The 27,957-nt window shown below is 35.1% G+C and overlaps 1 protein-coding gene across 1 annotated transcript; it reads right to left on the reverse strand.

The window, feature by feature from the left end:
- Positions 1-2,623: 2,623 nt before the first annotated feature.
- On the reverse strand, positions 2,624-25,062 carry LOC140444573 (acyl-CoA Delta-9 desaturase-like). Its single transcript, XM_072536336.1, has 5 exons — positions 24,913-25,062; positions 22,444-22,669; positions 18,340-18,676; positions 13,672-13,854; positions 2,624-3,166 (listed from the first exon to the last, which is right to left on the reverse strand). Exons 2-5 carry the CDS (start codon positions 22,661-22,663, stop codon positions 2,788-2,790), a joined length of 1,119 nt encoding a protein of 372 aa, XP_072392437.1. The 5' UTR covers positions 22,664-22,669; positions 24,913-25,062; the 3' UTR covers positions 2,624-2,787.
- Between the last annotated feature and the right edge of the window lie 2,895 nt (positions 25,063-27,957).

Genomic DNA, 27,957 nt, shown 5'->3' on the forward strand with positions numbered 1-27,957 from the left:
AATGGTTGGAAGATCAATGCAAAGAAATAGAATCATTGGAAAGTAGACACGTTTGTTTAATCTCCAAAAGAAGGTAAAAGAGGCAGCAGGAATGTACAAATCCAAGAAATCAGGACATATGACTGATGATCATGGCGACCCGGTAATAGACATTGAACAAACAAAGAATATATGAAAGAGATACGTTAAGAAGACATTCGATGACGACAGAGATAACAACCAGATAATTATGGAATACGACACAGGACCACCAATCACTCAAGACGAAGTCAAAGCCGCAATTAAAGCAACCAAAGCAGGCAAAGTACCAGGGCCCGACAACTTTCATACAGAAGTTCTAAAAATCGTGGGAGACGAAGGAGTAAAATGGCTTACGACAACGTTCAATAAAATCTATGACTCGGAAAAAATCCCAGAGAGCTGGTTAAAATCTACATTTATTGCTATACCTAAAAAACCTAATGCAAAAAAAATGCGAAGAGCATCGTATTATCAGTCTAATGAGCCACATTCTTAAGACCTTAAGGAAAATACACAGAAGAATTTATCAGAAATGCGAGTAACAGATCTCACGAACGCAGTTTGGATTCAGGGATGCGTTAGGTACAAGAGAAGCCTTGTTCACGGTTCAGGTATTATTTTAAAGTTTCAGAGATTTTAACTGCGATATTTATGTATGCTTTATCGACTACCATTAATTAAACTCATTTATAAACCCATGACCCCATTACTAAACATTAATACCCACAAAACCAAACAAATGATTGTCAGCAAGGAGAATATAAATGGGGCTCATCTATACATTAATGGGACGCAGATAGAGCGAGTAAAACAGTATTGCTACCTGGGAACTATTATAAACGAACAGTGGAGCAATGTACAGGAAATAAAGTGCCGCATAGGAAAGGCAAGAACGGTCTTTAACAAAATGAGCGCCATCTTTAAAAGTCACAACATATCCCTGGGTACAAAAATGAGACATTTGAGATGCTATGTTTTCTCTGTGTTGTTGTACGGGGCGGAGGCATGGACGCTTACAGACACCACTATTAAAAAACTTGAAGCATTTGAGATGTGGCTTTATAGAAGAATGCTGAGAATATCATGGACAGCAAGGATCACGAACAACGAAGTTCTAGAAAAAATGAAGAAGGAACCAGAGATTGTGTTTACGATCAAACGCATAAAATTGCAATATCTGGGACACGTTATGAGAAATCAGCACCGTTACTCCCTGCTGCAGTCTATATTGCAAGGTAAAGTCAAAGGTAAGCGAGGACCCATTAGAAGGAGAATATCATGGCTGCGGAATTTAAGAACATGGTTTAAGAAAACCTCAACGGAGCTGTTTCGAGCCGCAGCGAGCAAGGTCATGATTGCCAATATGATTTCCAACATCCGAAACGGATAGGAACCAGAAGAAGAAGAAGAATCGACTACCAGAAAGCTTTCGACAGAATTAAGCACGATAAGCACATGGATATACTAAAGGCAACTGATCTGGATAACAAAGACCTTCTAGTAATCAAGAATATATACTACAACCAATCAGCTACCATTCGGGTAAAAGACCAACTAACAGAAGTTGCAATAAAGAGAGGAGTACGACAGGGCTGCATACTTTCTCCCCTATTATTTAACGTCTATTCGGTACACGTCATGAGCCAGGCCTTAGAGCATATCGAAGAGGGTATTCTTATAAATGGTAGGCGCCTGAATACCATCAGATATGCAGACAACACCATTCCTTTGCAGACACTTTAGAAGGTTTATAGACACTAGTAACGCAATTATGGAGAATCAGTCAAGAATACGGGCTCGATTTTAACATCAAGAAAACAAAGTACATGGTCATCAGTAGGAAGCATATTCCACCTAGTCAATTACTGGTAGATCAGTAACAAATACTCCAATTGCCCCATTACTACTATTTGGGAACCACCATAAACGACCAATGGGACCACTCAGTTGAAATAAAATAATGAATTGAAAAAGCCAGGTTAGAATTTGTGGGAATGAGTAAGATATTTAAGAGCCACGACCTACCCTTAAACACGAAAATCCGTTTATTGAGATGCTACGTATTTACAGAGCTGCTCTATGGGGTTGAATCATGGACACTAACCGTGTCATCCATCTGAAAACTTGAGGCGTTTGAGATGTGGTGTTATAGACTCATACTGAGGATCTCCTGGGTGGACCGAATAACAAACATTGTGGTTCTACTTCTACTTCAGGACTATTTCGAGCTGCGGTCAATAAAGTTAGAATTGCCTACCACAAAAAGAAGAAGGGTATCAACACAAAATAAAAAATTTTATTGATGGCCGATTTTATTTGATATCAATAAACTTTATGTTTGAGAATATTTTGTTTAAGTTCTTAAAACTAGCTTTTTAGAATAAACTTTTGGGGACTATTATGTTAAAAGTCCAAAAATAAGTTTATTTTTCTGTAAAATAAATAATTTGAAAATTTTTAGTCTCCACAATTTATTTCTCCAATTTTTTTCAAACCCAGATTCACATAACTGTCCCCAGGGACCACGCTGGCTGTATAATAACATAGTCTGTGCAGTATATTACAGCAAGATAATAAACAAATTGTAAATAAATTGGCACAATAAGTTTTAATATTTTTATTCATATCGAGTAAAACTATCGAGTAAAAAGGCACGTCCTTTTTTTATTTTTCTACTTATGAATATACATTCGTTATTCTTATCTGAAGTATCTATACAAAGTTTTTAATGTACAATAAAATTTGCGAGTGTTTTAATAAATTTTGCTAGCGACTTTTGTATTTTATAGTAACGTCGTTAATATCTTCAACTTTCATATCTTTGTCATCCCAGCCCCAAACTACATTCTCATTTAATTCGTGGTGATCTTGCGTATTACCATTCTCCAAAGGAAGTTTACCATATGCATGTGATCCATCTCCTGTTCTCGCAATTCGTTTTCGAACCATATCCGGTGAAACTGTCTTAAGGTCATACGCTTGGCCAAGATAAGCCATTAGGTCCAAAAACCCAGTAGTTCCGTTCAGCCTATAGTTTCCAAGTTCGGCAGCTTTGTAGTCCCATGGGAAGGTATGGTGATAGTTATGCCAGCCTTCGCCTAACGTAATAAACGAAACAGATGGATTTTCTACTGGATTAATAGAGCTATAATAACAAAAAATAAAATAAATAGTAATAATAAGATAACACAAATTTGCGAAATTCAAATAAATGATAGCAATGTTTTAGAGGCCATAACTTCGTTTTTCAATACCATTTATACCAGCGGACAACTGCTTAATGGTTGGTCTAATTCACTGTTTATAGCTCTACCTTAAAAGACAACAGCAAAAGCCTGTGCTGATTATAGAACCACCAGTTTGTTAAACCACTTGATGAAAATTTTTCTGAAGGTAAAACACGGTCGTATCTACAATAAATGCGAAGAATACCTGGATGACACACAGTTTGGTTTCCGTAACGGGTTAGGTTATAACCACATAGGTTAGTAAGAGCTAAAATAACGATATCAACCGAAAAAGAAAGACTCAAAATGATAAATAAGAAACAACCAAAGAAATGGACAAAACCAACTAACATTCAGGAGTTCGAAAAATATATTGGTAATTCATTGAAAGATACCACAACGGCAGACATCAATATATTGAACAAACAAATAGTCAACACAATACAACAGGCTTAAACTAAATATTGTCCGACAAGCAAAAAAGATGAAAAACTGAGTCAACCCACGAAAACCCTTATAGAACTAAGGCGACAAATGAAAGGAGATAACACTACAAGCAAAGAAGCGATAAATCAAATAAATAAGACGATCACAAAGGCAATAAGAAAAGACATAAGAAACTACAATGTAGAAAAAACAAAACAGGCAATAGAGCAAAATAAGAACATGAAAGTTTTGAAGAGGAGCGTACAAAAGGGGTAAATAGAAATTAACAAACTGAGAAACAGCACTGGAGAAGAAACAACGAACACAGATGAAATATTAAGAAAAGTCGAAGAGTTCTACACAGAGTTATATAGATCAAGAAAAAAAGATAACAATACGGAACCTCCAATTACACTAAAAAACTGGGGTATTAAACCAAGGATCAGATTTAATGCCCGATATAACAAAATCAGAAATCAAAGAAGCCTTGAAGAAAATGAAAAATAATCGAACCCCGGGTGAAGATGGAATAGTATCAGAAGCACTAAAAATTGGAGGGGATGTATTACTTGAAAAAATTAAACAACTTTTCAATATCTGCCTTCACAGCGCCAATATTCCAACAGACTGGAACAACGCTACTATGATTCTATTACATAAAGCAGGAGATAAAGCAAATTTAGATAATTACAGACCGATTAGCCTCTTCAGCCATATATATAAGTTGTTTACGCGAATACTAGTTAAGAGAATGGAAAGAAAATTAGAGACTTATCAACCAAGGCAACAGGCAGGATTCCGAAAAAGTTACGGAACAAATGACCATCTACAAAGTATAAAAACCCTAATAGAGAAAGCAGTGGAATACAATAAATCTTTAGTTCTAATATTTATCGATTTCCACAAAGCCTTTGACACAGTTGAGCTAAGCAAAATATTACAGGCGCTTAAAGAATGCAGGCTAGATTATAGATATACTAAATTATTATACAAAATATATCTGCAGGCAACAACCACTGTCAGATTACATACTAACAGTAATCGCAATGTCAATGCCAATGCCAATGTCACCTAAACTTTTTAATACGATGCTAGAACATGCTTTTAAGAATTTGGATTGGATGACAAAGGGAATAAAAATAGATGGAGAATATCTAAACAACTTACGTTTCGCCGATGATATACTTATAATAGCTGAAGATCTAGGTATGGCAAGAGAGATGGTACAGGAACTCGTTGTGGCTACAGAAAGTGTAGGTTTAAATATACATATCTCGAAAACAAAAATCATGACCAATTTGGTACCCAACCAGAACATCAGTATTGGTGGAAAAGAAATAGAACTCGTATATAGATATAAATACCTGGGACATGAAATTATGATTGGCAGGGATAACCAGACTCATGAACTGAAGAGAAGAATCGGCCTTGGGTGGGCAGCATTTGGAAAACTGAGAGAAACTTTTAAAAGTGAGCTGCCCACATGCCTAAAGAGAAAGGTATTTGATCAGTGTGTCCTCCCAGTCTTGACGTACGGAGCAGAAACACTTACCTTAACAAAAGCAGCAGCTACCAAACTGAGAGTCACGCAGAGAAGAATGGAGCGGTCCATGTTAGGAATAACTCTGCGAGACAGAATAACCAACGAAGACATCAGGAGAAGAACCGGAGTGACTGACATCATCGAGAAGATAGCCAGACTAAAATGGAGATGGGCAGGACACATAGCCAGAATGACAGATGGGCGATGGACAAAAAGGTTATTGGAATGGAGGCCAAGGGAAGACAAGAAAAGCGTCGGTCGACCACCTACAAGATGGACTGACGATTTAAAAAGACTCAATAAAAACTGGATGAGAGCGGCGCAAGATAGACGGGGTTGGAAACATGAGGAAGAGGCCTATGTTCAGCAGTGGACTCTTGAGGCTGGATGATGATGATGATGAACGGGTTTGGAACGAGAGATGTACTGTTTGGAAAGAACGTACTTGCTCAAAGATGTCGAGATATATCCGTAGACATATACTGTTGTTTCATTGACTTCCGAAAGGCATTTGATCGTGTTAAGCACTCTATATTGATCGATGCTCTAAAAGACATTGGCTTGGACGGCAGAGATGTTCGAATAATTGCAAATTTATATTGGAATCAAACATCAGTTTTAGTAGATGGTGTAGAATCACAGGCTCTTAATATTAAAAGAGGAGTACGGCAGGGATGCCTCTTGTCACCCCTGCTTTTCAACGTTTACTCCGACAGAATTTTCAGAAAAGCACTTTCTGAAAAACAAGAAGGAATACTTGTGAACGGTGAAGTCATGACGTCATCAATAATTTGCGACATGCGGACGATATAGTACTCCTAGCTTCTAGTCAAGAAGATCTGAAAACACTACTTGATAGTGTCGGTGAGAGTTGTAGGGAGGCAGGTCTGGATCTGAACATACGGAAAACCAAAATACTCGTAATAAGTAAACAACAGCATATAAAACCGTCTATATATGTAAATATTACCAAACTTAAGCAAGTTGATAAAATCGTTTACCTTGGACAGCAATTAAATTGTAACGCAGAAAGTCACGGCGAAATTAGATCTAGGATAGAGCAGGCTAGAGCGGCTTTTAGAAGGATGTTCAAGGTGTCATGTAACAGAAATCTACAATTGGCAATAAGGATCCGCCTACTTTGCTGCTACGTGTTCTCGGTCTTACTTTATGGTGTCGAGTCCTGGACTGTAAATAAAATCGATCTAAATCGCCTTGAGGCTTTCGAAATGTGGTGCTATAGAAGAATTTTAAAAGTTTCTTGGGTGGAGAAGATTTAAAACTCCACAATACTAGATAGTCTCAGCAAGACTACTGAGATCATAAAAAGCATCAAGCAGAGAAAGCTGGAGTATTTCGGACATGTAATAAGAGGTCCCAAATATGGGTTGCTACAAAATCATGCAAGGAAAAATAGCAGGCAAACGCAGTCCAGGATGAAGAAGAACCTCATGCTTGCTTAACTGCGAGCATGGTATAGAAAGACCTTAACACAGCTATTTCGTATAGCAACCAACAAAGTCATGAATTCTGTTATTGGAATTCTGGATTTTGGTATTAGAAGGCTTTGCACAGCCCCAAAGTTGCACTCCATATGTCCATATAGGCTGTATTATGCACTTATACAAGAGAAGTTTATTATCTGTACAAAACTGCGATTTTCGGCCTATTAGCCAATTCATTTAACGTATTTTCATGTTAATTTGGATTTTTTTTGACAAGATGTGTGCTTTCCAAGTTAGCTTTTAATCAAAGCTCATAGATAAAATAAGAGTAAGCCATAGGGTAAGCCTTAGATTTAAGCATTTGCTGTTATTATGTTAGGTCAGAAAATAACTAATAATTGGTCATTTGTGACCAGATAGCAGTATACAAACACCGCACAGGTGTTAATAAAAAAAAAAGTGTCATTCCCAGGTATTTGTCTTCGGTTTTTACTGGTAGTAATATGTTGTTCTGTCTTATTCTCGGACATATGATGTTTCTGTTCGTGAATGTAATCTTGATAAGACTTAGTATGGTTAACTTTGATTTTCCATCTACTCATCCAGTATTGTAGTAGGTTCAGGTGTATTTGAAGGTTTCATGATGCTACTTGGCGTTCATCATCGATAGATATAATAGCGGTGTCATCTGCATACATGGCTACTGTGGTTGAATTTGTTGTTGGGATATCAGCAGTGTATAAAATGTTACAGGAGGGTACCCAGGACACTTCCTTGAGGGACACCGGATTTTATGGGATAGTAATGAGAGGTTTCTGTAAGGAATCATATACACATATACACACAACCAAACTTATATGGAATCACCCAGTATTTCTTACTAATGATAAGAAATGTATGACTTTTTTTGCAGATAAGAGATAAAGGTTGTTGTTGGAAATACGATTCATACATACATACATAATTGATAAAATTTTATCAAGTACACAGAAAAGGTAAGGATGAATCTGTTTTCTCCTCTTTCGTGAACTGGATACTAAGATGTATACCATTCAGATCAAGACATCAAAGCATCCCTGCCATGGGGCTAAATGACGAATGTATCGTCAACATATCGTAGCCAACATGTATGTTTAAGCATTAACGTGGATAGTGCTCGGATCTCGAAGTATTCTATAAAGATATTGGCAATTACTGGAGATAGTGGGGAGCCCATTGGGCCATCATTCATTTCGTCGGTATACTGCGAAAACCAGGTAAATGTCGGAATACCGAAATCGAGAAAAAACGTTTTTAAAGTTTAGTTTTATATTGTGAATTAAGCAGTCAGCTTGTTTTTAATATTAGGTATTCTAGTGAAAGATGCATATATCTGAAATGATATTCTATCATTAGTTTGAAAAAGTTGAGACACCTATCTGACTAATCCTAAATTTAAGTTGGAAATGCTATCACTTAACTGGTTTTACCTGTAAACCTAGATAAATCAATTACTCTTCAAATAACATATTTAACACAAATATAATAAACCAAGTATAATATTGTCCAGTTTTGTGATCGAGATATGAGGCTTTTACTAGGTAATAGTAATGTTTTAAGGTATTAGTCGATATTTATGACATTTAACTGGTTTTCCCTGAAAATTTTATTAACAGCTGTGTGTAGTTATAGTTATTGTTTATATGAATGAAAGGCAGTTTTATAGAAAAAATCAAATTTATTTCGAATATAATAATAACAATATTATTATTATGACGCTTCCTCGTCCGATTCGTCACTGAAAGCAGGCTCTGGCAAGATGTTTGTTACATCATTTCCCGTTTTCAAATTACGATACCACCCGTGATATTCCTCCGGTATCACTCCCTTACTAGCTTATAGCTGTACCAAATCTCTCTTTTTTGCTATGCTAATTTTCAAATGTGCATCATAAAGTCGCTTAAGTTCTTCAAGATTGCTTGAATTAGTTGATAACTTGGCGTGCTTTTTTCTTGTTGACTGCCGTGCAGTATCAGTAAGGAAATAATTGAAGCTTGTTGACATGTCATAATTAAAATAGATTCTGTTTGTCTCTCCTTTCACAAATCTCATTCTTTTTATCTTCAACCACATCATTTTTTCGCCGTTTTGGTCTATTGTCCGGTTTTTAATTAAAGTGTGTGACACATTTTTTAAATCATAAAAGTCGTAGTATTTAAATTCTTTACATTTGTATGGTTCTATACATACTTTTTTATTATCAACCTTGATATTTCTATTTCCTCTTGCATTTTGAAAAACAGACAAGTAATCTGGCATCCCATAGATAGATCTGTGTTTTTTAGCGGTTTCGTTACTACTCTGCATAGAGTCAACTTCCATATAGGAATGTCCAGAATCTAAAAATTTGTGTTCAATAATATTTAAACGGATTCTGTCCTCTGTAGGTATCAGAAAATAAACTTATTTCACTTACATATTCTGGAACACATTTTGATAAGTAGTAGAGTATAATGCTTTCTATTTCAGAATTTCCTTGTCTACCGTTAATTTCTGACCAGTCAAAACAGTAAGCTGCATTTGGTAATGCGGCTTCATATACACACAAATTGTAGACACATAATTTTCGAGAATAATATAGTTTTCCAGTCAATCCACTTGGAATCTGTAGTACGGCCTGTAGATCGAAAGTAACTGAAACAAAATCCCGTTGTTCATTAGATCTTTTCTTATTATTTTGTTTTTTAAGATTACATACTTCTTTTCTTTTCTGATGTTCTCTGTAACTGTCTTCTAAATCCGATTTGTCAGTTGGATTAGCCCTATCATATTTATTACAAACTAAACATTGATCTTTTTTATCAACAAAAAAGCTTAAATTATAGTCGTTAGAAAATATTCTTCGATATGTAATTTCGCTAACACCTTCCAGTTTCTTCTGCACATAGTCATTTATAAAAAGTTGGTACATTTTTCTTATACTTAAATTTTTGTCCAAATATCTACGCTTTGAACTTTGGCGAATATAATGTGGGCCCATGGTTGGAAAAGACTCAATATGAGCCTTCACGATTTTTCGGGTTTTACTGCTTGTTTTATTTGGCGGTGTATGCTTGCCTCTTTTATCCGTATCTGCATAACAGCCTAGAATATCAGTTTTTCTTACAACATCTTGTATTAACGACTCTGATATACAAAGTGTCTTACAAAGAAATTTCTCACATACCTGTATGTCTTGACCATTCAAAGAAAAGTAACACTTTTTGGAAAATGCACGTGGTTTTTTAAACTTCAACAGACTGCAACGACTCTCTTTGGTGGCTCCGTTTTAATACGTGTAATAACAAAATGTTTCTGGCCTATATATTCTAACTTTCAATAATCACGACATAGTCTTTGTCTGTAATCTTCGCTGAAATAACTGGCACATTTGTAAAAGCACTCTGAACAATTAACTGGTTTTGGCATTGCTGGTCTATGGTCTTTTTTTTATCTTATAAGGCAAACCCTCAGCACGCCTCCTTTTTGCGACATTTATTACCCAATCTTTGGGTTTAGCTTTTCTCCAACGTTTTAGTGGACGTAGGTCTTTCCATACTTTGTCAAGAAGTAGATTTAATATCCAACTAGCTATTTAAGTTGACATTAAATTGTTCGTGGGTGCACCTATTTCAGTATCTTTTTTCTCATTATTTAGGCTATCAAAGTGTGTAAATCATATAGACTTCCTAGAGAGAGCGATCCCTCTTCACTTGGCTGATATGTGGGGTCTACATCTGAAAAGTCAATATCAAAAATGGATTCCATCATTGAGGCTATATTGTTCTCAGAATCATCAACAATTGAACTGTTGTCTTCAGTTATTCTATCTGTGTATGTGTTATAAAGATCATTTATGGGTTTAGCTTAGTAACCATTTCTAAATTTTAACTCAACCCGTTTTCAGGTAGAATGAAGTAAGTGTACTTAAAGGTTTATACTAGTCGATATGAAAGAGAAATTTTAATAAATCATACACGTAAAATGTATTAATGACACTTATCACCTTTTTACTGAATATGGTTTGCAGTAGTAGAAATATATTGTTGTCCGGCATAATAATATATGTGGGCTTACTTTGTTTTACATGCAACAGAACTTTAATTTTATGGAAGTAAGTAGCGATATATTGTTTTATTTGAAAACGAAAAGTTGATTAGGTGTAACTTATTTGTTTATTACACAAATTATCTGCTGAATGGTAAGTCGTATCATTTATTTGGTTTTACCTGTATGTAGAGCGGAAAAAGCTGAGAATTTTGGTATACTTAACTCAATATTTTAAAATTTGTCATTTACTTGGTTTTCGCAGTATACCGACGATTTGTCTGTAAAATTAATGTTGGAAAATGAAATAAGTGTTGGACATACAATGTTTAATGGGAAATAAGTGGTCTATATAGGAATGTTTGTAGAAGTGAAACGATATCAAAACACTAGAATATCTGACGGTAAGATAGGGTATTGTTTAAGAAGTTCGATGAAGAATTTTTGATGAAGGATAAAGCATTTTCGGCTAGAGGTTGTAGAGTTTGGTTGTAGAGAAATGGTTGTGTAGGATAGTTGTATGCGCTGGCAATAGGACGTAAAGGAATATCGAGTTTGTAAATTTTGGGTAGGCCTATTATTCGAGTTTTTTTTTTATTTTTTATAAAACTTTTTAAAAAACTTAGCAGACAACAGCATAAAGGCAAAATACAAAGAATATAAAAAAAGAAGGCTAGAAAACAGACAAAAGCACGAAAATATAAACAGAAAATGGAAGGCGTGTAAAAACATCATACAAGACGCGACCAAATAGACCCTGAGTCTACAAAAAAACTCAAATCAACTGAAGGACAGTGGTTCGATGAAGAGTGTTGCAACATAACAGAGGGAAAAAATAATGCATATCAACGACTACAACAACTTCACAGAACACGAGAGGCAGAGGAGGAATACAGAATGCAAAGGAGGGAAGAGAAGAAAATACATCGCAGAAAAAAAAAGAGAACACATAGAAAAAGAACTCCAAGAAATGGAAGAACTAAATAAACCATCAAAAAACAGAAAATTCTACCAAAAACTTAACAAGAGTAGAAAGAATTTAAACCAAGAACAATGATGTGCAGAGACAAAGAAGGAGATATAGTAACTCGATAGAGTGAAATACTACAAAAATGGACAGAATTCTTCAAATAAAAGTTTAAAAAAAACCAAGATATACTATACGATGGAATTATACTGGATCAAACGGATACCAGAAAAACAACCCCCCTTCAGTAGCTGAAATGCAAGAAGCAGTTACCAGGCTGAAAATAACAAGTCACCTGGATTAGACAACATTGGCGCAGAATTAACAAAGGAAGGCGGAGACTCCCTATTAAATGCTATACACGAACTTATAGTGATCATATGGAATAATAAACATTTATACAAGACTGGAATACCGGAGTAATTATCCCACTACATAAAAAGAGAGATCAGCTTCAATGTAAAAACTACCGAGCAATAGCGCTACTAACTGTGGCATATAAAATACTATCAAATATTGTGTATGACCGATTGAGACCATCATACGAAACACATAGTTGGGGGATATCGATGTTGTTTCTGCAGGCAAAAGTCCACAGTAGATCAGATCTTGGTCTTGAGCCAAATCTTGGAAAAGACTAGTGAATTTAATATAGACACACGTCATCTTTTCATTGATTTTGAGAGTGGCTATGATAGCATCCATCGAGAATTTCTGATCCAGGCACTGAAAGAGTTTAATATTCGAACTCAACCCATTGATATAGGTAAAAAAACACTAAAAAGTACAAATCAAAATTCGAATTCAAAAGGCACTAACAGATACAATCCATGTGAGAACGGGCCTACGACAGGGAGATGCCCTATCCTGTATTCTATTCAACATCACATTAGAGAAAATAATTAATGAGTCAAAAGTCAACACCAGAGGAACAGTAATAATAAAAAGTGTACAAATATGGGCATTTGCAGATGATGTTGATATCATAGCTAGAAGCGAAAGAGAGATGATAGAAGTATTTAATGGCCACCGATAGAAAGAGCGGCACAAAACAGTATCCTGAACATTAACGAAATAAAAACCAAATACATGAAGACCAGCAAATGGACAGGTCAAAGAAACCTAGAGAATCTGACAATAGGAGACTATAACATCGAAAGCGTAAAAAATTTTACATATCTAGGTTCACTAGTTATCACAGATAACAATGTCAGTGAAGAAGTTAAGAGACGAATACATATCGCTAATAAAACCTATAATGGACTAATTAAACATCTAAGATCTAACAACATCACAAGAAAAACCAAATGCAAAATATACAAGACCCTGATAAAACCGGTTCTTGTATATGGATCAGAGACATGGACACTGTCGAAAAGCGATGAGAACCTATTAGGTACGTTTGAACGAAAAATCCTTAGACACATATATAAGGGGGTGAAAGAAAATGACATATAGCGCAAAAGATCGGACGTCTGCGCTCGATGGGCCATGTTGAACGGATGTTGGAGACTGAAACTCCAAAATATATAATAAGGCAAACACCAGTAGGGAGAAGGTCAAAGGGAAGACCCAAACTTAGATACATGGAACAAGTGGAACAAGATCTGAAAACACTTAAGATTACCAACTAAAAAAACAAAGCAAGGAACAGAACAGAATGGATTCAGGGTGCTTAAGATTGGTTGTTTTAACGGATTTTCCGCTTCTGCTAGTCATATGAAAACGTTAATTTCGGTTTTAACAGACTGTACCAAGTCCACTTTATATAAAGGTTGTCCTCACCTTTCACCAACATCCACCGATTAGAGGGGGAAGACATTTAGTAAGCCTATTTATGATAACCGTTTTTAAAGGGCGTGACAATTATAAAAAAAATTGACTTTCTGTGATTGCTAAAAAAGAATAAGGATAATATAAAATGCATTCAATAGAATACCATTACTATTGTAGTCATATTTTTATAGTTATACTAACCTATCGTAGGGCCTCCATCCCCAGAGATGTGCCGCACTGTTAACCGACCAAGTGCCATTGTAAGATATTACATGTCTTATAACTGCAGCCAATAAGGAGTTTGATAACGTATCGCCAAAAAAGTACATTGTACATATTGCTGGTAAAATATATGCCAACAGAAAGGCCAATCGTAAATAATACCTACAAAAAAATTAACTTTATGAAATGCGATATTAAAAATATACAGAAATATTTGCATATATTAATCCATTAATGCCCACTGTATTTTATGTAACACGCGAGACGCTGCTATATCGTCATGAGGGGCGCCAAATCCGTTATGTGAATTTTTGCAATTTTTTTTATTTAGCAGTTCGATTCCATTTTTGCTATCGATTGGTACTATCCGTTTTGTGAAATTCGACCTAGAACTTGCACTTGCTTCCTTTATATGTTACAGTCGTTATAGGAAGATCCGTTATGTGTTTATAAATAACACATAACGGATTTGACAGTTCTTCATACCCACGTGCACGACGCAAGAAATGTGTTCTCGTAGTGAAAAACTGTGTTAAAATAATTGAAAGCTTGTCAAAACCACAGTATAAAGAGGTTCCACTCTTTATACTGTGGTTTTGGCAAGTATACCTTAGTATACCTGGAACCTCTTTATACTGTACCAAAACTACGTATCTTCCACATTAAAGTAAGTACCTACTTAAAAACGACATCGCAAAACTAACCTTAAATTTATCCTTTTTTTAAAATGAAAAAGACAGCAAACATTTGATTTCACGTTCAAAGCGTCTATGTATCTGTTGATACGTATTTCGACTTAATAAGTCTCATCAGAACAGTTATTCATAGCCATTCTTAACGTGAAAAATAATCTTCTCTGTCTTTTAGGAAGCAACAATAAAATGGCTTCGTTATGGACGCAATAGCGACATCTGATAGAAAAATCGGTAAGATAGTTTCGAAACAAATTCAGATTTCTGCTTTAATCTGAACCTTCTATAAATGCAAGGTATAACAGACGTTGATAAAGATGTTAATTGAGACATGGGGAATCTAAAATTTGCATTCCACGACATGTCTATCAACTAAGCAGAAATTCATAACGAATTTGTTTCTTGTACTCATACAGAGTAGATCCGAATAAAATGAAAAAGACAGCAAAGATTTGATTTCACGTTCAAAGCGTCTATGTATCTGTTGATACGTATTTCGACTTAATAAGTCTCATCAGAACAGTTATTCATAGCCGTTCTTAACGTGAAAAATAATCTTCTCTGTATTTTAGGAAGCAACAATAAAATGGCTTCGTTATGGACGCAATAGCGACATCTGATAAATCGGTAAGATAGTTTCGAAACAAATTCAGATTTCTGCTTTAATCTGAACCTTCTATAAATGCAAGGTATAAATATTAAAATGTGTAAATATTTACACACTTTAATATACTGTTCTTCTACATCCTTGATTTATTCAAGTATAAACAGAATTTACTAGTCTTTTAACGATAAATTAATACCCTACCACAGCCAAGAATCTACTGAATATTATATAACACCTATTTATCACTGCTGTATTTGGCAATAAAGAATTTCATTTCATATGTATTTTGTTTTTTACAGGAACTATGAGTTCTGCTTCACAGCGATTTAGACAAGAAGTATAGATTCCAACATCCCTTCAACGTCAAAGATATCAATTTTATCTGATGTTTCCATATCTAAAGCTTATGATCCAAGAAGCAAGAAACATACTTTTTGCGGTACAGAAAATTGCCAATCTGGTGAATTAGATCTAGTTACTATCAAAACGTCTCCTTTCGACTATGATCCTTTTGGAGAGACAACACATGAGGTTCATTGTGGTGATTTGATTGATGTACTTACTTGTGAAGAATCGGAAGTTTTGGAGTTCACTTCAAACCCCCCACCAAGCACTTGTTGTAATTCAAACCATATACGAGGAGGAGTCAATCAAAATCAATCATGTCCATAAAAATCAAAAAATGAGTTAGCAGCTGTTTCATAATATAAAGAGTGAATCCTATTCTATGGTGTTTTCGGTTTCGGTTAAAAAAAATCATGTCCTGTTTAAAATGAATACACAATATTAGGTTCCCAAATCAAATGAAATCATGTCCACAGTTGGTTTCAATCATACCACCACATGTCCATTCAGCTAATAGGAGTGCTCCGATTTGGTCACGTGATTTGACCATGTCAACACATTGTCTGTGTTTTCCCTCTAGGTTATGTCGATAGCGAGTATTGAGTTTGTATTGCACTGTGGTTTAATTTTAATATTATTATAGTAGTTTTTATTAAATAAAATTGAAATTTTTCATGGATGAACAAAACTTAGTGAGAGTGGGCGATGCCAATGAAGGATCTCGTAAAAATAAAAAGACTGTGGATAAAAAAACTAGAGCCAAGCTTAAGCGATACAGTACTCCAGTGGGATGTCGTGTGTTTGTTCCATGTAAACACATGAACAAAGGTATGAAATGTGCATTAGTTAGGCCTATAGATGCTATTTTTGTTCGAAATATCCTCTACAAAATACCTGACAAAAACACGCAAGATAACACCATTGCCAGTTGGATAAATCAACGTAACATAAAGCGGCGAAAGCCTAGGCCTACCTCTGAAAAATCAAAGGCTAAAAGTTTTAGTGTACAATATTCTATACTTTCATCAACCGGTAAAGTTATACCTGTGTGTAGGAAGTTTTTCATGCATATCACCATGGTGAAGGGAACAAGATTGACTAATATTTCTAAAAAGGTGAAAGAGGGAAAGGCTGTTAAGGATCAGAGGGGTGGCGATAGGAAGAGTCACAAATCTGCTGCGAACAAGGAATCAGTCCGCCTTTTTTTGAGAAATTTAAGAGGAAAAGAAAGCCACTATAATCGAAAAAAATCGAAAAGGATTTATTTTGGTGCAGACTTATAAGTCTGCACCAAAGATAAGAGCTAATGCTTTTTATGGGCTCTTAAAGGAAAACAAAGAAAATGAGGTTACTTTCTGTTTTGATCTCCAGCAAATTCAAGCACTTCCCAAAACTCCTATTCAAGACGCGTTCTACAAAAGACAATTAAGTTTTTACTCTTTTTGCATTGTAGCATCAAACGCACAAAACCCCATATTTTACGTATGGACTGAAGAACTTGCAGGAAGGGGTGCGACCGAAGTTTCATCTGCACTTATAAATTTCTTGAACTCCGCTAATTTTTCAAATGTAACAAGACTGAATCTGTTCTGTGATGGGTGTGCCGATCAAAACAAAAACAATGCCGTTGTTCACACATTAGTGTATTACTTAGGATCAGTGCAAAATCCTTTAGAGGAGATTGTTCTAACATACCCTGTTCGCGGGCATAGCTTCCTCCTTGCTGATCGGGTGTTCGGAAGGGTTGAAAAGTTACTCAGGAAGCAGCCTACCATTGCAACAAAGGAAGATTACTACAATGTATATGGTTCTGTTGGAGAAGTACGGAAACTTGGAGAGGATTGGGGATTGATTGATGCTAAAAATTTGGCTACATGATTTAAAAACATTGAAATGATATCTGAAAAGAAGAGGATTTTTGTGAGGAAAGAGAAAGCTGTCAACCGCAATGGACAAGAACTTACTGTTATCAAAGTGAAATCGGCACAGAAGTTTAGGTTTGAAAGTGATTTTGAAACCTACAACAAGCCTCAATAAAAAAGGCTGGCATTCTGCAAGGTCGTTCTCAACTCCTGTAGAGTCACTTCCACTGAGCAATATAGTGAAAGCAGCTAAGAAGAAGGACGTGGAGACGTTACTTGTGAAAATGTATGGTGATGACTGGCACAAACATGACTTTTTATCTTGGTATAAGACCATAATAGTGGAAGTCCAGGACGACGAAATTGATGCTGACGAAGTGGACGAATCCTGTGATTGTCTAGAACCTGACATTGGACTACACATTTAAACATTTATATTTTGTGGAAAGTGTCGTTGGTAAATGTTAGCCATTTTTCAAGATATTTTTTGTAACAATACAATAGATATTTTAAGTAGTCTAAGAGTTTTTTTATCAACCCCTTCTATCAACGTCAATGAAGTCCAATCAAGTAAGAACATGTCCTTTTTTTAAAATGTATTTACAGGTTTATTTATACTTTCAGATTTGAAATATTTACTAAGAGTCAGTTAATTTCAATAAATAAAATGATATATGCTAATTTATCCGATTTTTCATGTAAGGTTATTTACTAATACGTTGTTTGCGATTTCCCTAAAACTTCTTAAGGTGGACATGATTGATTTTGATTGACACCTCCTCATACAAACTGGACAAAATTTGTCTCGAATACAAACAGCTCAATAAAGCTCAAAAAAGTACCTTTTATTAATCATAATACTCATAATTATCATAATACTCATTATCCTAATACTCGTAATTACTCATAATAATAACAAAACACAATAAATTAGCTAATGCTTTTCATACATATACACGATTTCCTAAACGATTTACTTTTTTGTTTTGCAACGTTTATAAAACACAGATTTAGGCAGAATTCTGAATTCGATTTCCAATTTATATTCTCAAAATTTGAATTTTTTTGACATATACCACCCTGGCTGTAACCGATTCATATAATTATAAGCTAAAGAAACACCTAAACATATTTTGCTTACTTCATCTGAAATTGAACCACAGGGTCAGCTAAAACATCGCTCATGTCAATGGTCTGTCCTTTATTTTTAACTTCAGGATGCTTTCTCATTAATAACCATCCAACGTGAGAGAAGAAGAATCCCCTGTTTGAGTTGTGAGGATCAGCTTCAGTGTCTGTGTATTTGTGGTGTAATCTATGGTCCCTAGCCCAAATGTAAATATTATTCTGGATGGCAGCTGATTGCAGTAACATTAAATATATCCGTAACGGCAGTTTTGCTTTGTAAGTTCTGTGAGACCAGAGTCGATGATTTCCACCAGTGACACCAACGATACAAATTATAAGGTAAATTAAATCTGGAAATAAGAATTACCATGATAACAAAAAGCCATTAAAATATTGTCTAGTATTTTTCTACCATGCGAAATATTTTTTTATTTATCGTTTACATAAACTTGTAAGTTGTAAGACTTCTGTTAACCCAGAATATGAACGGTAAAAACAGTAGAAAGCCTCTGATTTTTTTTGTATGATTTACATAAAGATTTTCTTTTTTTCCGATATATCCATTAAAATAAACATTGGCTATTTGACAACGGTGATTTGGTTACAGTTCTGTCTCATTATATAAATATCATCAAAATCATTATATCAAGAAAGGCTAGAACAGAAAATACAAATGGAGAATATTGAAAATGTAAGCAATGAAGAGACTAGCTGGAGAAAACAAAAAAAAAATATTCTGGATGCTGCCCGAGAAGCCCTTGGAACGAAAATAATAAACAAAAAGTGGTCAACGAAAACACCATGGTTTACACTAGAGGCTAAACAAAAATGTCACCAAAAAAAGAAAGCTTTCCTAAAATATAAGTCAGAAAAAATGAATGAATCATATGAGAAATATAAAAAAATAAGAACTGAAACTCATGAATTGGTAAGAAAAACAAAAACAGATTACTGAGAAAGATTCACAAAAGGACTAGAGATGGATTTCTATGGACAACAGAAACAAGTATGGCGCTTCATAAGACAACAAAGAAGCGAAATGAAAGAACTAGTTGAAATAGAACACATACAAGAGGATACATGGGTGGCCTTCCTGGCAGAAATGTTTAAAAAACAAAACGAAAAAACTTTACCAGAAACGCCAAATATAATAACTGAGGAAAAGACCGAAATCTCCCAAAACGATGTGAAAGAAGCAATAAACAAATTAAAACACAGAAAGTCACCAGAAGAAGATCAAATACCAAATGAACTCTTGAAATATGGAGGTAATCACCTTGTACAACAACTGCAACTTCTTATTAATAAAATAATCACCACGAACAGAATACCAGATGAATGGAGGAGAGCGATCAAGGTGATGTTATTCAAAAAAGAAGATAAGAAAGACCCCAATAATTATCGAGCAATAAATCTATTAAATACAACACTCAAATTGACAACAAGAATAATAGCGACAAAAATAAACGAACGAATGTCTCTGCAAGAGGAACAGCAAGGATTTCGGACAGGAAGATCATGCACGGATGCAGTTTTTGTAATAAGACAAATAAAAGAAAAGTCACCGGAATACAACAAACCAGCATATATGTGTCTGATAGATTTGATGAAAGCGTTTGATAGAGTGAGAATTCGGGACGCGATACATTTATTATATGAAAAGGGAATATCACTGAATTTAGTAAAAACCATTGAGAATATATATAAAGATAAGCTATGGTAGCTATGGTAAGATGTAAAGGAAAACTATCGCAACCTATCAAATATGAAACTGGCATTAGACAAGGAGATTCGCTGAAAGTTAAAAAAATAAGAGGATATAGAATGGGAGAAAAGGAAATAAGGATAATATGGTACGCCGACGACGCCATAATAACAGCCGAAAATGAAGATGACCTACAAAGATTAATTAAAGAATTCGAAGATACGGCGCTCATATACAACATGGAGATCTCAACAGAGAAAACTAAATCGATAGTGATATCAGCGGAATCGAGACGATGTAAACTAGTCGTAAATAACAAAATAATAGAACAAGTGATGGAAACTGAATACTTGGGAATAAAACTGTCAAGCTACGGAGAAGTAAAAGAAGAAGTACAAAAACAAGTGAACATGGCAAACAGAGCAACAGGATGTCTCAACAACACAATCTGGAGAAACAAATACCTCACAGCGGAAACGAAAACCAGGATATATAAATCAACAATAAGACCGACAATGACGTACACAGCGGAAACAAGAGCAGATTCGGCGAAAACACAAAGACTACTGGAAACAACAGAAATGAAAGTCTTACGAAAAATAACAAACCAAACTCAAAGACTCAGAGACAAAGTTAGAAGTAAGGAAATACGAGCGAGATGTGGTATAGAGGAAATAAACGCGTGGACCAAAAGAAGAAAAGTGGAGTGGAATCAACACATCGAAAGAATGACAGAAAATAGAAAAGTACTAATAGCAAGAGACAAATCGCCAAATGGAAGAAAATCATTGGAACGACCGAGGAAAAGATTACCAGACAACGTCAATTGAGGCTAAAAATCGAAGTAAAACAGGCATTAAGCCTATTTATAAAGTAGGAAGAAGAAGAAGAAGAGTTGTTTTTTAAATGCACTATGGCAGATATTTAAAATATGACCCTGAACCACTCCTATTTTAAAATACCTGCCAGATGTCAACTGTCAATGCCTGATACCAATTTTTTGATCCATGTTAAACTTTTTAAAAAAGTGCAAACATGAAATTCAATTGTAAAATGTAATGTTTATAAAATAAAATAAAGTGCTTATTGAAAATGGCAAATTTGCCGAAACGTTTAAGCAAAAGTTAAATAGTTTTATTAAGATCAGACCGACAAACCCAGGAAATAAAAAAATTTCTATATACAGGGTGGTCCTTAAGTAATTGTACAAAAAGATTTTCTTTTTTTCCGATATATCCATTAAAATAAACATTGGCTGTTTGACAACGGTGATTTGGTTACAGTTCTGTCTCCAAACAAATATTTCTCAGCATCATTCCTTATAGTATTCAATCTATCGATAATTTTTCACTTAATATACCCAATAAGGCTCACATCAATGCTTTTTTTCAATCAAATACAAGGCGGTCTTATACATTTTATAATAATATGTCATATATAGAATTTTCTAGTGATTTTACTAGCGAGTTACATAGAGGACAGATAAAAGACATATTTCCTGGAATACCTAAAGATATTTCTCTTGCACTTCGGTGGATTGATGGTCATATTTACTTTTCCCGTCAAAATACTTATTATAAATTTAATGAATTTACAAGAAAACTTGTTGCAATAGGACCATTTGATTGGAATTTATTTGGGGTGCTCTCTCCAAACGAAAATATCTTACAACAAAAACTCTAATATCTAAACTTGTATCTGTATATTATAATTAAATTCTAAAAGTAAATAGATTGCTGTGTGACAGAAGAAGCAGAACAACCTCCATCTTGAATGTTTCTACGTAGTTGCATTTTATTCGTTAAAGCCTATCACGTGACATGTTGCGCAACACTATGTGTTAAGGCGTTTAGCACTTAGCGCGTGAAAGAAGAAGAAGCATAATGGTCATCTTTCTTTTTGATAAACCATTGTGTTTCATGCCGAGTCCTCTCTAAAACGAGCTGTCGTACGTCAACCTGTCGTACATGGTTTAGGATTAAAAATTTATTTATTAATATTTTTAAACTAAAAATTGAAAACTGTAACGCCCTCTCTTGTAGACTAGCGTCACCATCACGTTCAGCATGATCGTAAACTGTAACGTCAACTACGTCACACGTTCTCTCTCGCACTCATTGATTTCCCATGACCATGACGCCACACGTTCTCTCTCGCACTCATTGATTTCCATATCTAGCACAGAATCAACCTAGGTCATCTACTATTCTCTTTCAAGAGAAACTCCAAATTTGTTTTTTCTCTTAAAATTTTTAAACGCATTATTTTAAATACTAGGAACTGTATAGAGTATTAAGGTAGACAGGGTCGCATAAAATTTACTGCTTTCTGAATCAGATGGAATTTATAAAATTAAAGAATTTTTATCGTTACACCTAAACATAAAAAATCTATGAATTAGTTCAAACTTACTAAATAGGAAAGTTGCAAACATCATTTGACCAGTAAAAAGTCTCCAGAGTGCCAAAATGAAAAAATAATGGAGGGTTATATATACAATCACATTTGGCCATACCAAATCTTGCTCGAAATAACCATTTTTTTTTATTTGGTCTTTTGAATTTTGTCCATCTAAGTTGTTGGTTGTATGCAGTCTTTGTTGAAGAGTTGTGTTCTTTTGTAAAGGTGGCATTTTGATCTAAAAGTATAAACAAAATATATAAAATTTAAGATAATATACGCTCTAAAGATGATATTTATTATATGAATATCTTCTAAAGTTGAAATTAGATGAACTTTGGTCGACAAACGATCGGTTATCGACATCTGTATGCCGAATTTTGCAGGGAGTGCCAAGAGATTCAAGTATATTAACAGAGACTAGACGCAAAGTCGAACGGAAGATTCATAACCCAAAGCAAATCCCCAATGAAATTCCTAATGAGCAGACTCCTGAGCCTCTCAAGCAAGAAACTAAACCTGTTAGTACAAAGTAGGACAACAACAAGTTACGCGATAGCCTGGTAACAGAAATGGCAAGTACCGTGCAAGAATTTAGTAGGAAAAACCCACTTAGCAGACCACTGCTACCAAAAATTAACTCTTGTAAGAAACTAGGTGCGCTGTTACAAATTGTGAATACTAAAGTTCTACCCGATTATATCGTGGAAGCCCGAAAGCCCATACACTACTGGTCAAAATTCAGGAAACTTTTCAAAAATTTTAGTTTTGTTATCAGCATTCCTGTTTTACACAAGACTTATGTTATTTATAAGTTTATCTATAATTTTATTACGTTGTTTTATGCTTCTACTTAATATTTAACATCTATTTTAAGGGGGAAAATCCTCTAAAAATTTAAAAATAAATAAAACAACAGCCGTTAGCTATTAGTAGATATTTAAAAAAAAAATGGTACAATGATTATTATCAACAAAATTAGTATTTGGTAGGATAACTTAGGATAACTAGGGAAACAAAGAGAAGGGAAACAAAGCTTATTTTTCACTCGATCATGTGTTTCGCTCCAAAAACATACACTGGAGATCAAAAATCAGGGTCATTATTAGACCAATAGTATGTTATGGATGCGAGACATGGGTGATGGCAGAAGAGACAAATATTTAGGAGTAAAGCAAGCGCAGAAAATTGACCATAAACAAATGAAAACTGAACTTGTAAGTTTATGCGAAGAGTAAGGCAGCTGAATCGGTCATATCATAATTGTAAAAATTTGTTTAAGAGATTAAATAGGTACGCCTGTTTCGAACTTAGCTACTCATTTGGTATTACAAATTGGTCAAAAATAAATATAGAAAGTATTTAGCGGAAAGTAAGAATACTTCTCATAAGGGCACAAAAACACCATCCACAGAATGCAGTAGAGAGAACAATATTATCTCGGAATGAAGGAGAATGAAAGGAGAAAACTTATGGACATATCCGTGCAACTGTATAAAGAGGTTGCTAATTTAAGAACACTTTTTCAGATACCTACAGGCTGAAAAATCTACTTTACATCAAGCAATTTGCGCAGTAGATAACACAACACCACTCAAACTGAGGGGACCAGAAATGCGCATAAACCATCTTACTAAGGAAGAAAAATGCGCACCTGGATGGGTAAACCATTGCACTGACGACATCCCAGCGAAGTCAGTCAAGACTATGTCGACAATACAGCGTCGAACTATTGCTTGACATCGGGAAAGATGAAACTGAAGGTTCATTACTCGTCATTTAGGATCAGGTTATACCAACAAAAACGTAGGGCTCGATAACACGGAAAAAACCCCACCAGAGCTCAATCCTTTTGATACCCTACGTATTTGGGATGAGTGAATTTTCCCCATAGAAGAAGTAAGAGGCGTATGACTAAATCTGGATAATAATAATTTTGGAAATAGTTTTTTCTAATTTTTTTTTTATTTTTTTGATAGAATAACTCTCTCCCTTGTTAACGATATCCATAAAATTATTGTAGGTTAATTATTTCTGACTTATTTTATTACAAAAAATTCTTTTGGGACATTGGGAACAAATTGAATAACTTTTAAATTAATAGATAGTTCATCTGTTATCATGGTTCATCACTCTGCCACAAATTAGTAAATCCACATTCAAGAATCGCCGTTTTAAAGCTATTAAACGTATTTACTGTACAAGCAGGTTTTTAAAAAGGTGCATTTTTGGCATTTAATTTAATTTTGGCATTAGTTTAAAAAGTCCACCGAAGTAGTAGGATAAGTAGAAAAGTCCAGTAGGATACGTAGAAAGTTGGGTTATCGAGATTCATAAAATTTAAAAAAATGTCAGATACATGGCCGGGTCAAAGTTAGAGAAGAACCTTACTTCTCTGGATTATAATGAAACCAGCATATGAATAAAAAAGTAAGATAAATATACACTTTTTTATTTGAAAAAATAAATTATTTAGTTTACCTTAATAAATAGCCAGTGCACACTGCGACTTTTTTCACAGGACTAAAACCGAACCTCTATAGATACCAAATCGTTAAAAAAATTATTATTTCATCTGCAATTGCCAAAAATATCATCATTATAAAACAATGGTAAACATGTTACGTCTACTTAATTTCATGTTAATTTCAAAAACATTTACTTACAATAGTTTTTAGGAATATTAAAAATTTGAATCGCAATTTCTGTTTGGCAATTTAGATTTGGCTTGTAAAAATGGGTCCATAGTTATTTTTAAATTGGCATTTGTAGACTCTTTTTGCATCTCTATCTCCTCACCTACGAAATATGGTTGGAATTCCGACAAAAAAAATTTAAATAACAAAAACGGGCTCCATCTCTATTAACAGATCTGTTAATTGATATATTTCTGCTGTACCTTTATAATTTTAATAACAATTATTGGTGAATGTGGGATATACTGAGAATGTATTGAGGCATTCCATACTTAAAACTCACCTTGTAGATTAAAAATTAAGCGAAAAATGAAAGTATACTTTTAAAAGTATAAAAAATACCTTTATTTTGGTTTTTTAAAAAGGTTTGTAGATTTGATCTCATTCAATTTTATTCTCCATTCATCGATCTTGTTCACTGATTGTAGATTTCTTGCAGATTTTTATGATTATTTTCCACTGCATTATTGTATCATATTTTATACAGAGCTGGTGGAGCAGAGAAGGAGCATTTAGTAATCTGCGATAATATGCAGATGGATAAAAGCATCCCTGGAGAATAGGACAGAAATTTTCACTCTGAATAAAGCAACCATCAAAGCAAAAGTAGGTGGATGCTATCCACAAGTAGGAGTTCTGTACCCTCTATTTTGGGCAACCTTGGTAGATGATGTCCTTAGAAATCTGCCCACAGAAGGCTGTTATAGTCTAGGATATGCTGACGATATAGCAATCGTTGTCAGGGGCAGGTTTGCCAGGTGATGTCTAAAAAAATGCGCTTAGGGCACTAAATTCTGTAGAGGTCAATTCTTAGCTGGTATGGGATTGAGTGGGTGCCCTAAATAAACTAGGAGACCGTAGCAAGGTAACGGTAGCCTGGGTAACAGGGCACGAGGGTCATAAGGGCAATGAAAAAGCAGATGAAATGGCCAAATACAATTCATTGGACCGAAACCCTTCTGCGACATTGCAAAGACAGTAGCAAGAACGGCTACAAGAAAGTGGGTACCTCACAAATCTCTGGAATGGTGGACAAATTCACCAGAACAAAGACAGGAAAAACAGTTCATTATAGCTTATTTGCCAAAATTTACGGCAGACCTAATAAGCAAATACAGGAAAACAGTCAAAGCTATAGTAGGTCTTCTAACAGGGCCACTGTAAGCTGAATAGGTACTTTAAGTTTATGGGATTATCAGATGATGACCTGTGCAGATTGTGACACCTCGAAGAAGAAACAGCCTAGCAGAGCACATTCTATATCAGTGTAATAGTCTGTCAAATGTGCGGTTTTTGCATTAGGAGAAGAAAATCCACCGGCAAATAGCTACACGGAAGGTACAGTCTTGAAGTATTATACTTTTTAAAAAGGATCTCGCTAGAGAATGTTAGCTAGGACTAGAAGACCACAATAGATCTGAAAAAGTCGCAGTGGAATAGACCAAAAGGGCCACCTCTTTAAATTTATTTATCTATCTATACAGAGCTGGTAAAACATATCGCTTTTTAGGCTCTTAAGTGGCTATTTTAACTGACTAAACATTGTGGTATTTTTTTTTTATACAATAAAGGCGTAATCTAAATGATATTTATAATATATTGTCTGCTATTTGTCGTTTTCCCTACTTCCAGAGTAGTACCATGTGTCTTTATCCTGTTCACATGTTTATTATCTAGATCATCTCAATTGACTTATGACAATAATATTAACTTAAATTAATTTACTATATAGTTTTTCTGCTATATAGAGAATTTTAACTTTTCATATACATCTTCTAATTGGGCCATTGTATGTTTTCTATGCATGGCTCTCCAATTTAACTTTCCATCCACCTTCTTAGTTCAATTTCCTGACTGGGATGAGTGGATGGAACAAGAGCGTGCACTGATCCGTCGAAGCGGACTCACCTGGTTCACGGATGGGACCAGAATGGGAGTATATGGGAGCGGAATCCGATTTAAATGTAGCCAGGTTCTCAGTTCCCATGCATCAGTCTTTCAGACCAAGATATTTGCAATTCTGGTGTGTGCTCAGGAGATAATAGGCTTGTGTGTGTGGCTTGTTCAGGCAGGACCATCTCTATCTGCTCTGATATTCAAGCAGCGCTAAGAGGATTAGAAGCGCCCAGTTTTAAGCTGGTTTTTAAGTGCAAGAGAGCACTAGCTGATGCTTCGCTGACCAATAAAGTTAACTTTGTATGAAAGGGAACGAACGGACTGACACCCTGGCAAGACAGGGCTTATCCACTCTGCCGGTGGAACCCAAACCTGTGATTGGAATCTCTTTCAGTACCGGTCGGGGTAGTCTCAAAGAGCTTCTTCTGCGAAGGTTCCAATACTCCTGCGCCACTTCCACAACCCAACTTCTTCTTTTAGACCGTAAAAGATACTCTGGAGGTGCTCGGTGCTTATGTACCCAAGCCAAATGAGGGAAATACCCCAAAAGAGACTTGTGGCTTTCTGTGAGGCTAAAAGGTTACTACAGGATTAGATGTTCGGAACGTCAGGAAGGGCTCAGATTTGGAGCCCCAGCTAATTAAAATAGATATGCGAGCCCGGAACAGCCTGGATCTCAGACCCTCATCTTCCATAACCATAAAACGATAACCTATTCTAATTGTATTATGTTAGAGAATGGTAAGAGACTCAATCTAAATCCAAACGCAACCGTCTGCGTATATTTATTTTGTTATCGTCCTTACTCGACAAAATGAGTACAAAACTGATGGTAGCTTATATGGGTAAATTGTTAATGCATAGTGAAATATAAATATTCCCAGCATCGCTCTGAATAGCTTGATTAAGCTTGGGTCTACAGTTTACTTTAATT

The sequence above is a fragment of the Diabrotica undecimpunctata genome, chromosome 1 (genome assembly GCF_040954645.1).
Source record: "Diabrotica undecimpunctata isolate CICGRU chromosome 1, icDiaUnde3, whole genome shotgun sequence".
In the NCBI taxonomy this organism is placed as follows: Eukaryota; Metazoa; Arthropoda; class Insecta; order Coleoptera; family Chrysomelidae; genus Diabrotica; species Diabrotica undecimpunctata.

Coding starts and splice junctions, on each gene's coding strand:
- LOC140444573 (XM_072536336.1), bottom strand. CDS start 22,663: ATGCCACCTTTACAAAAGAACACAACTCTTCAACAAAGACTGCATACA. Junction 18,677..22,443: donor GTTTGCAACTTTCCTATTTA/GTAAGTTTGAAC, acceptor TCTTATTTCCAG/ATTTAATTTACCTTATAATT. Junction 3,167..13,671: donor GGATGGAGGCCCTACGATAG/GTTAGTATAACT, acceptor TTGTTATTATAG/CTCTATTAATCCAGTAGAAA.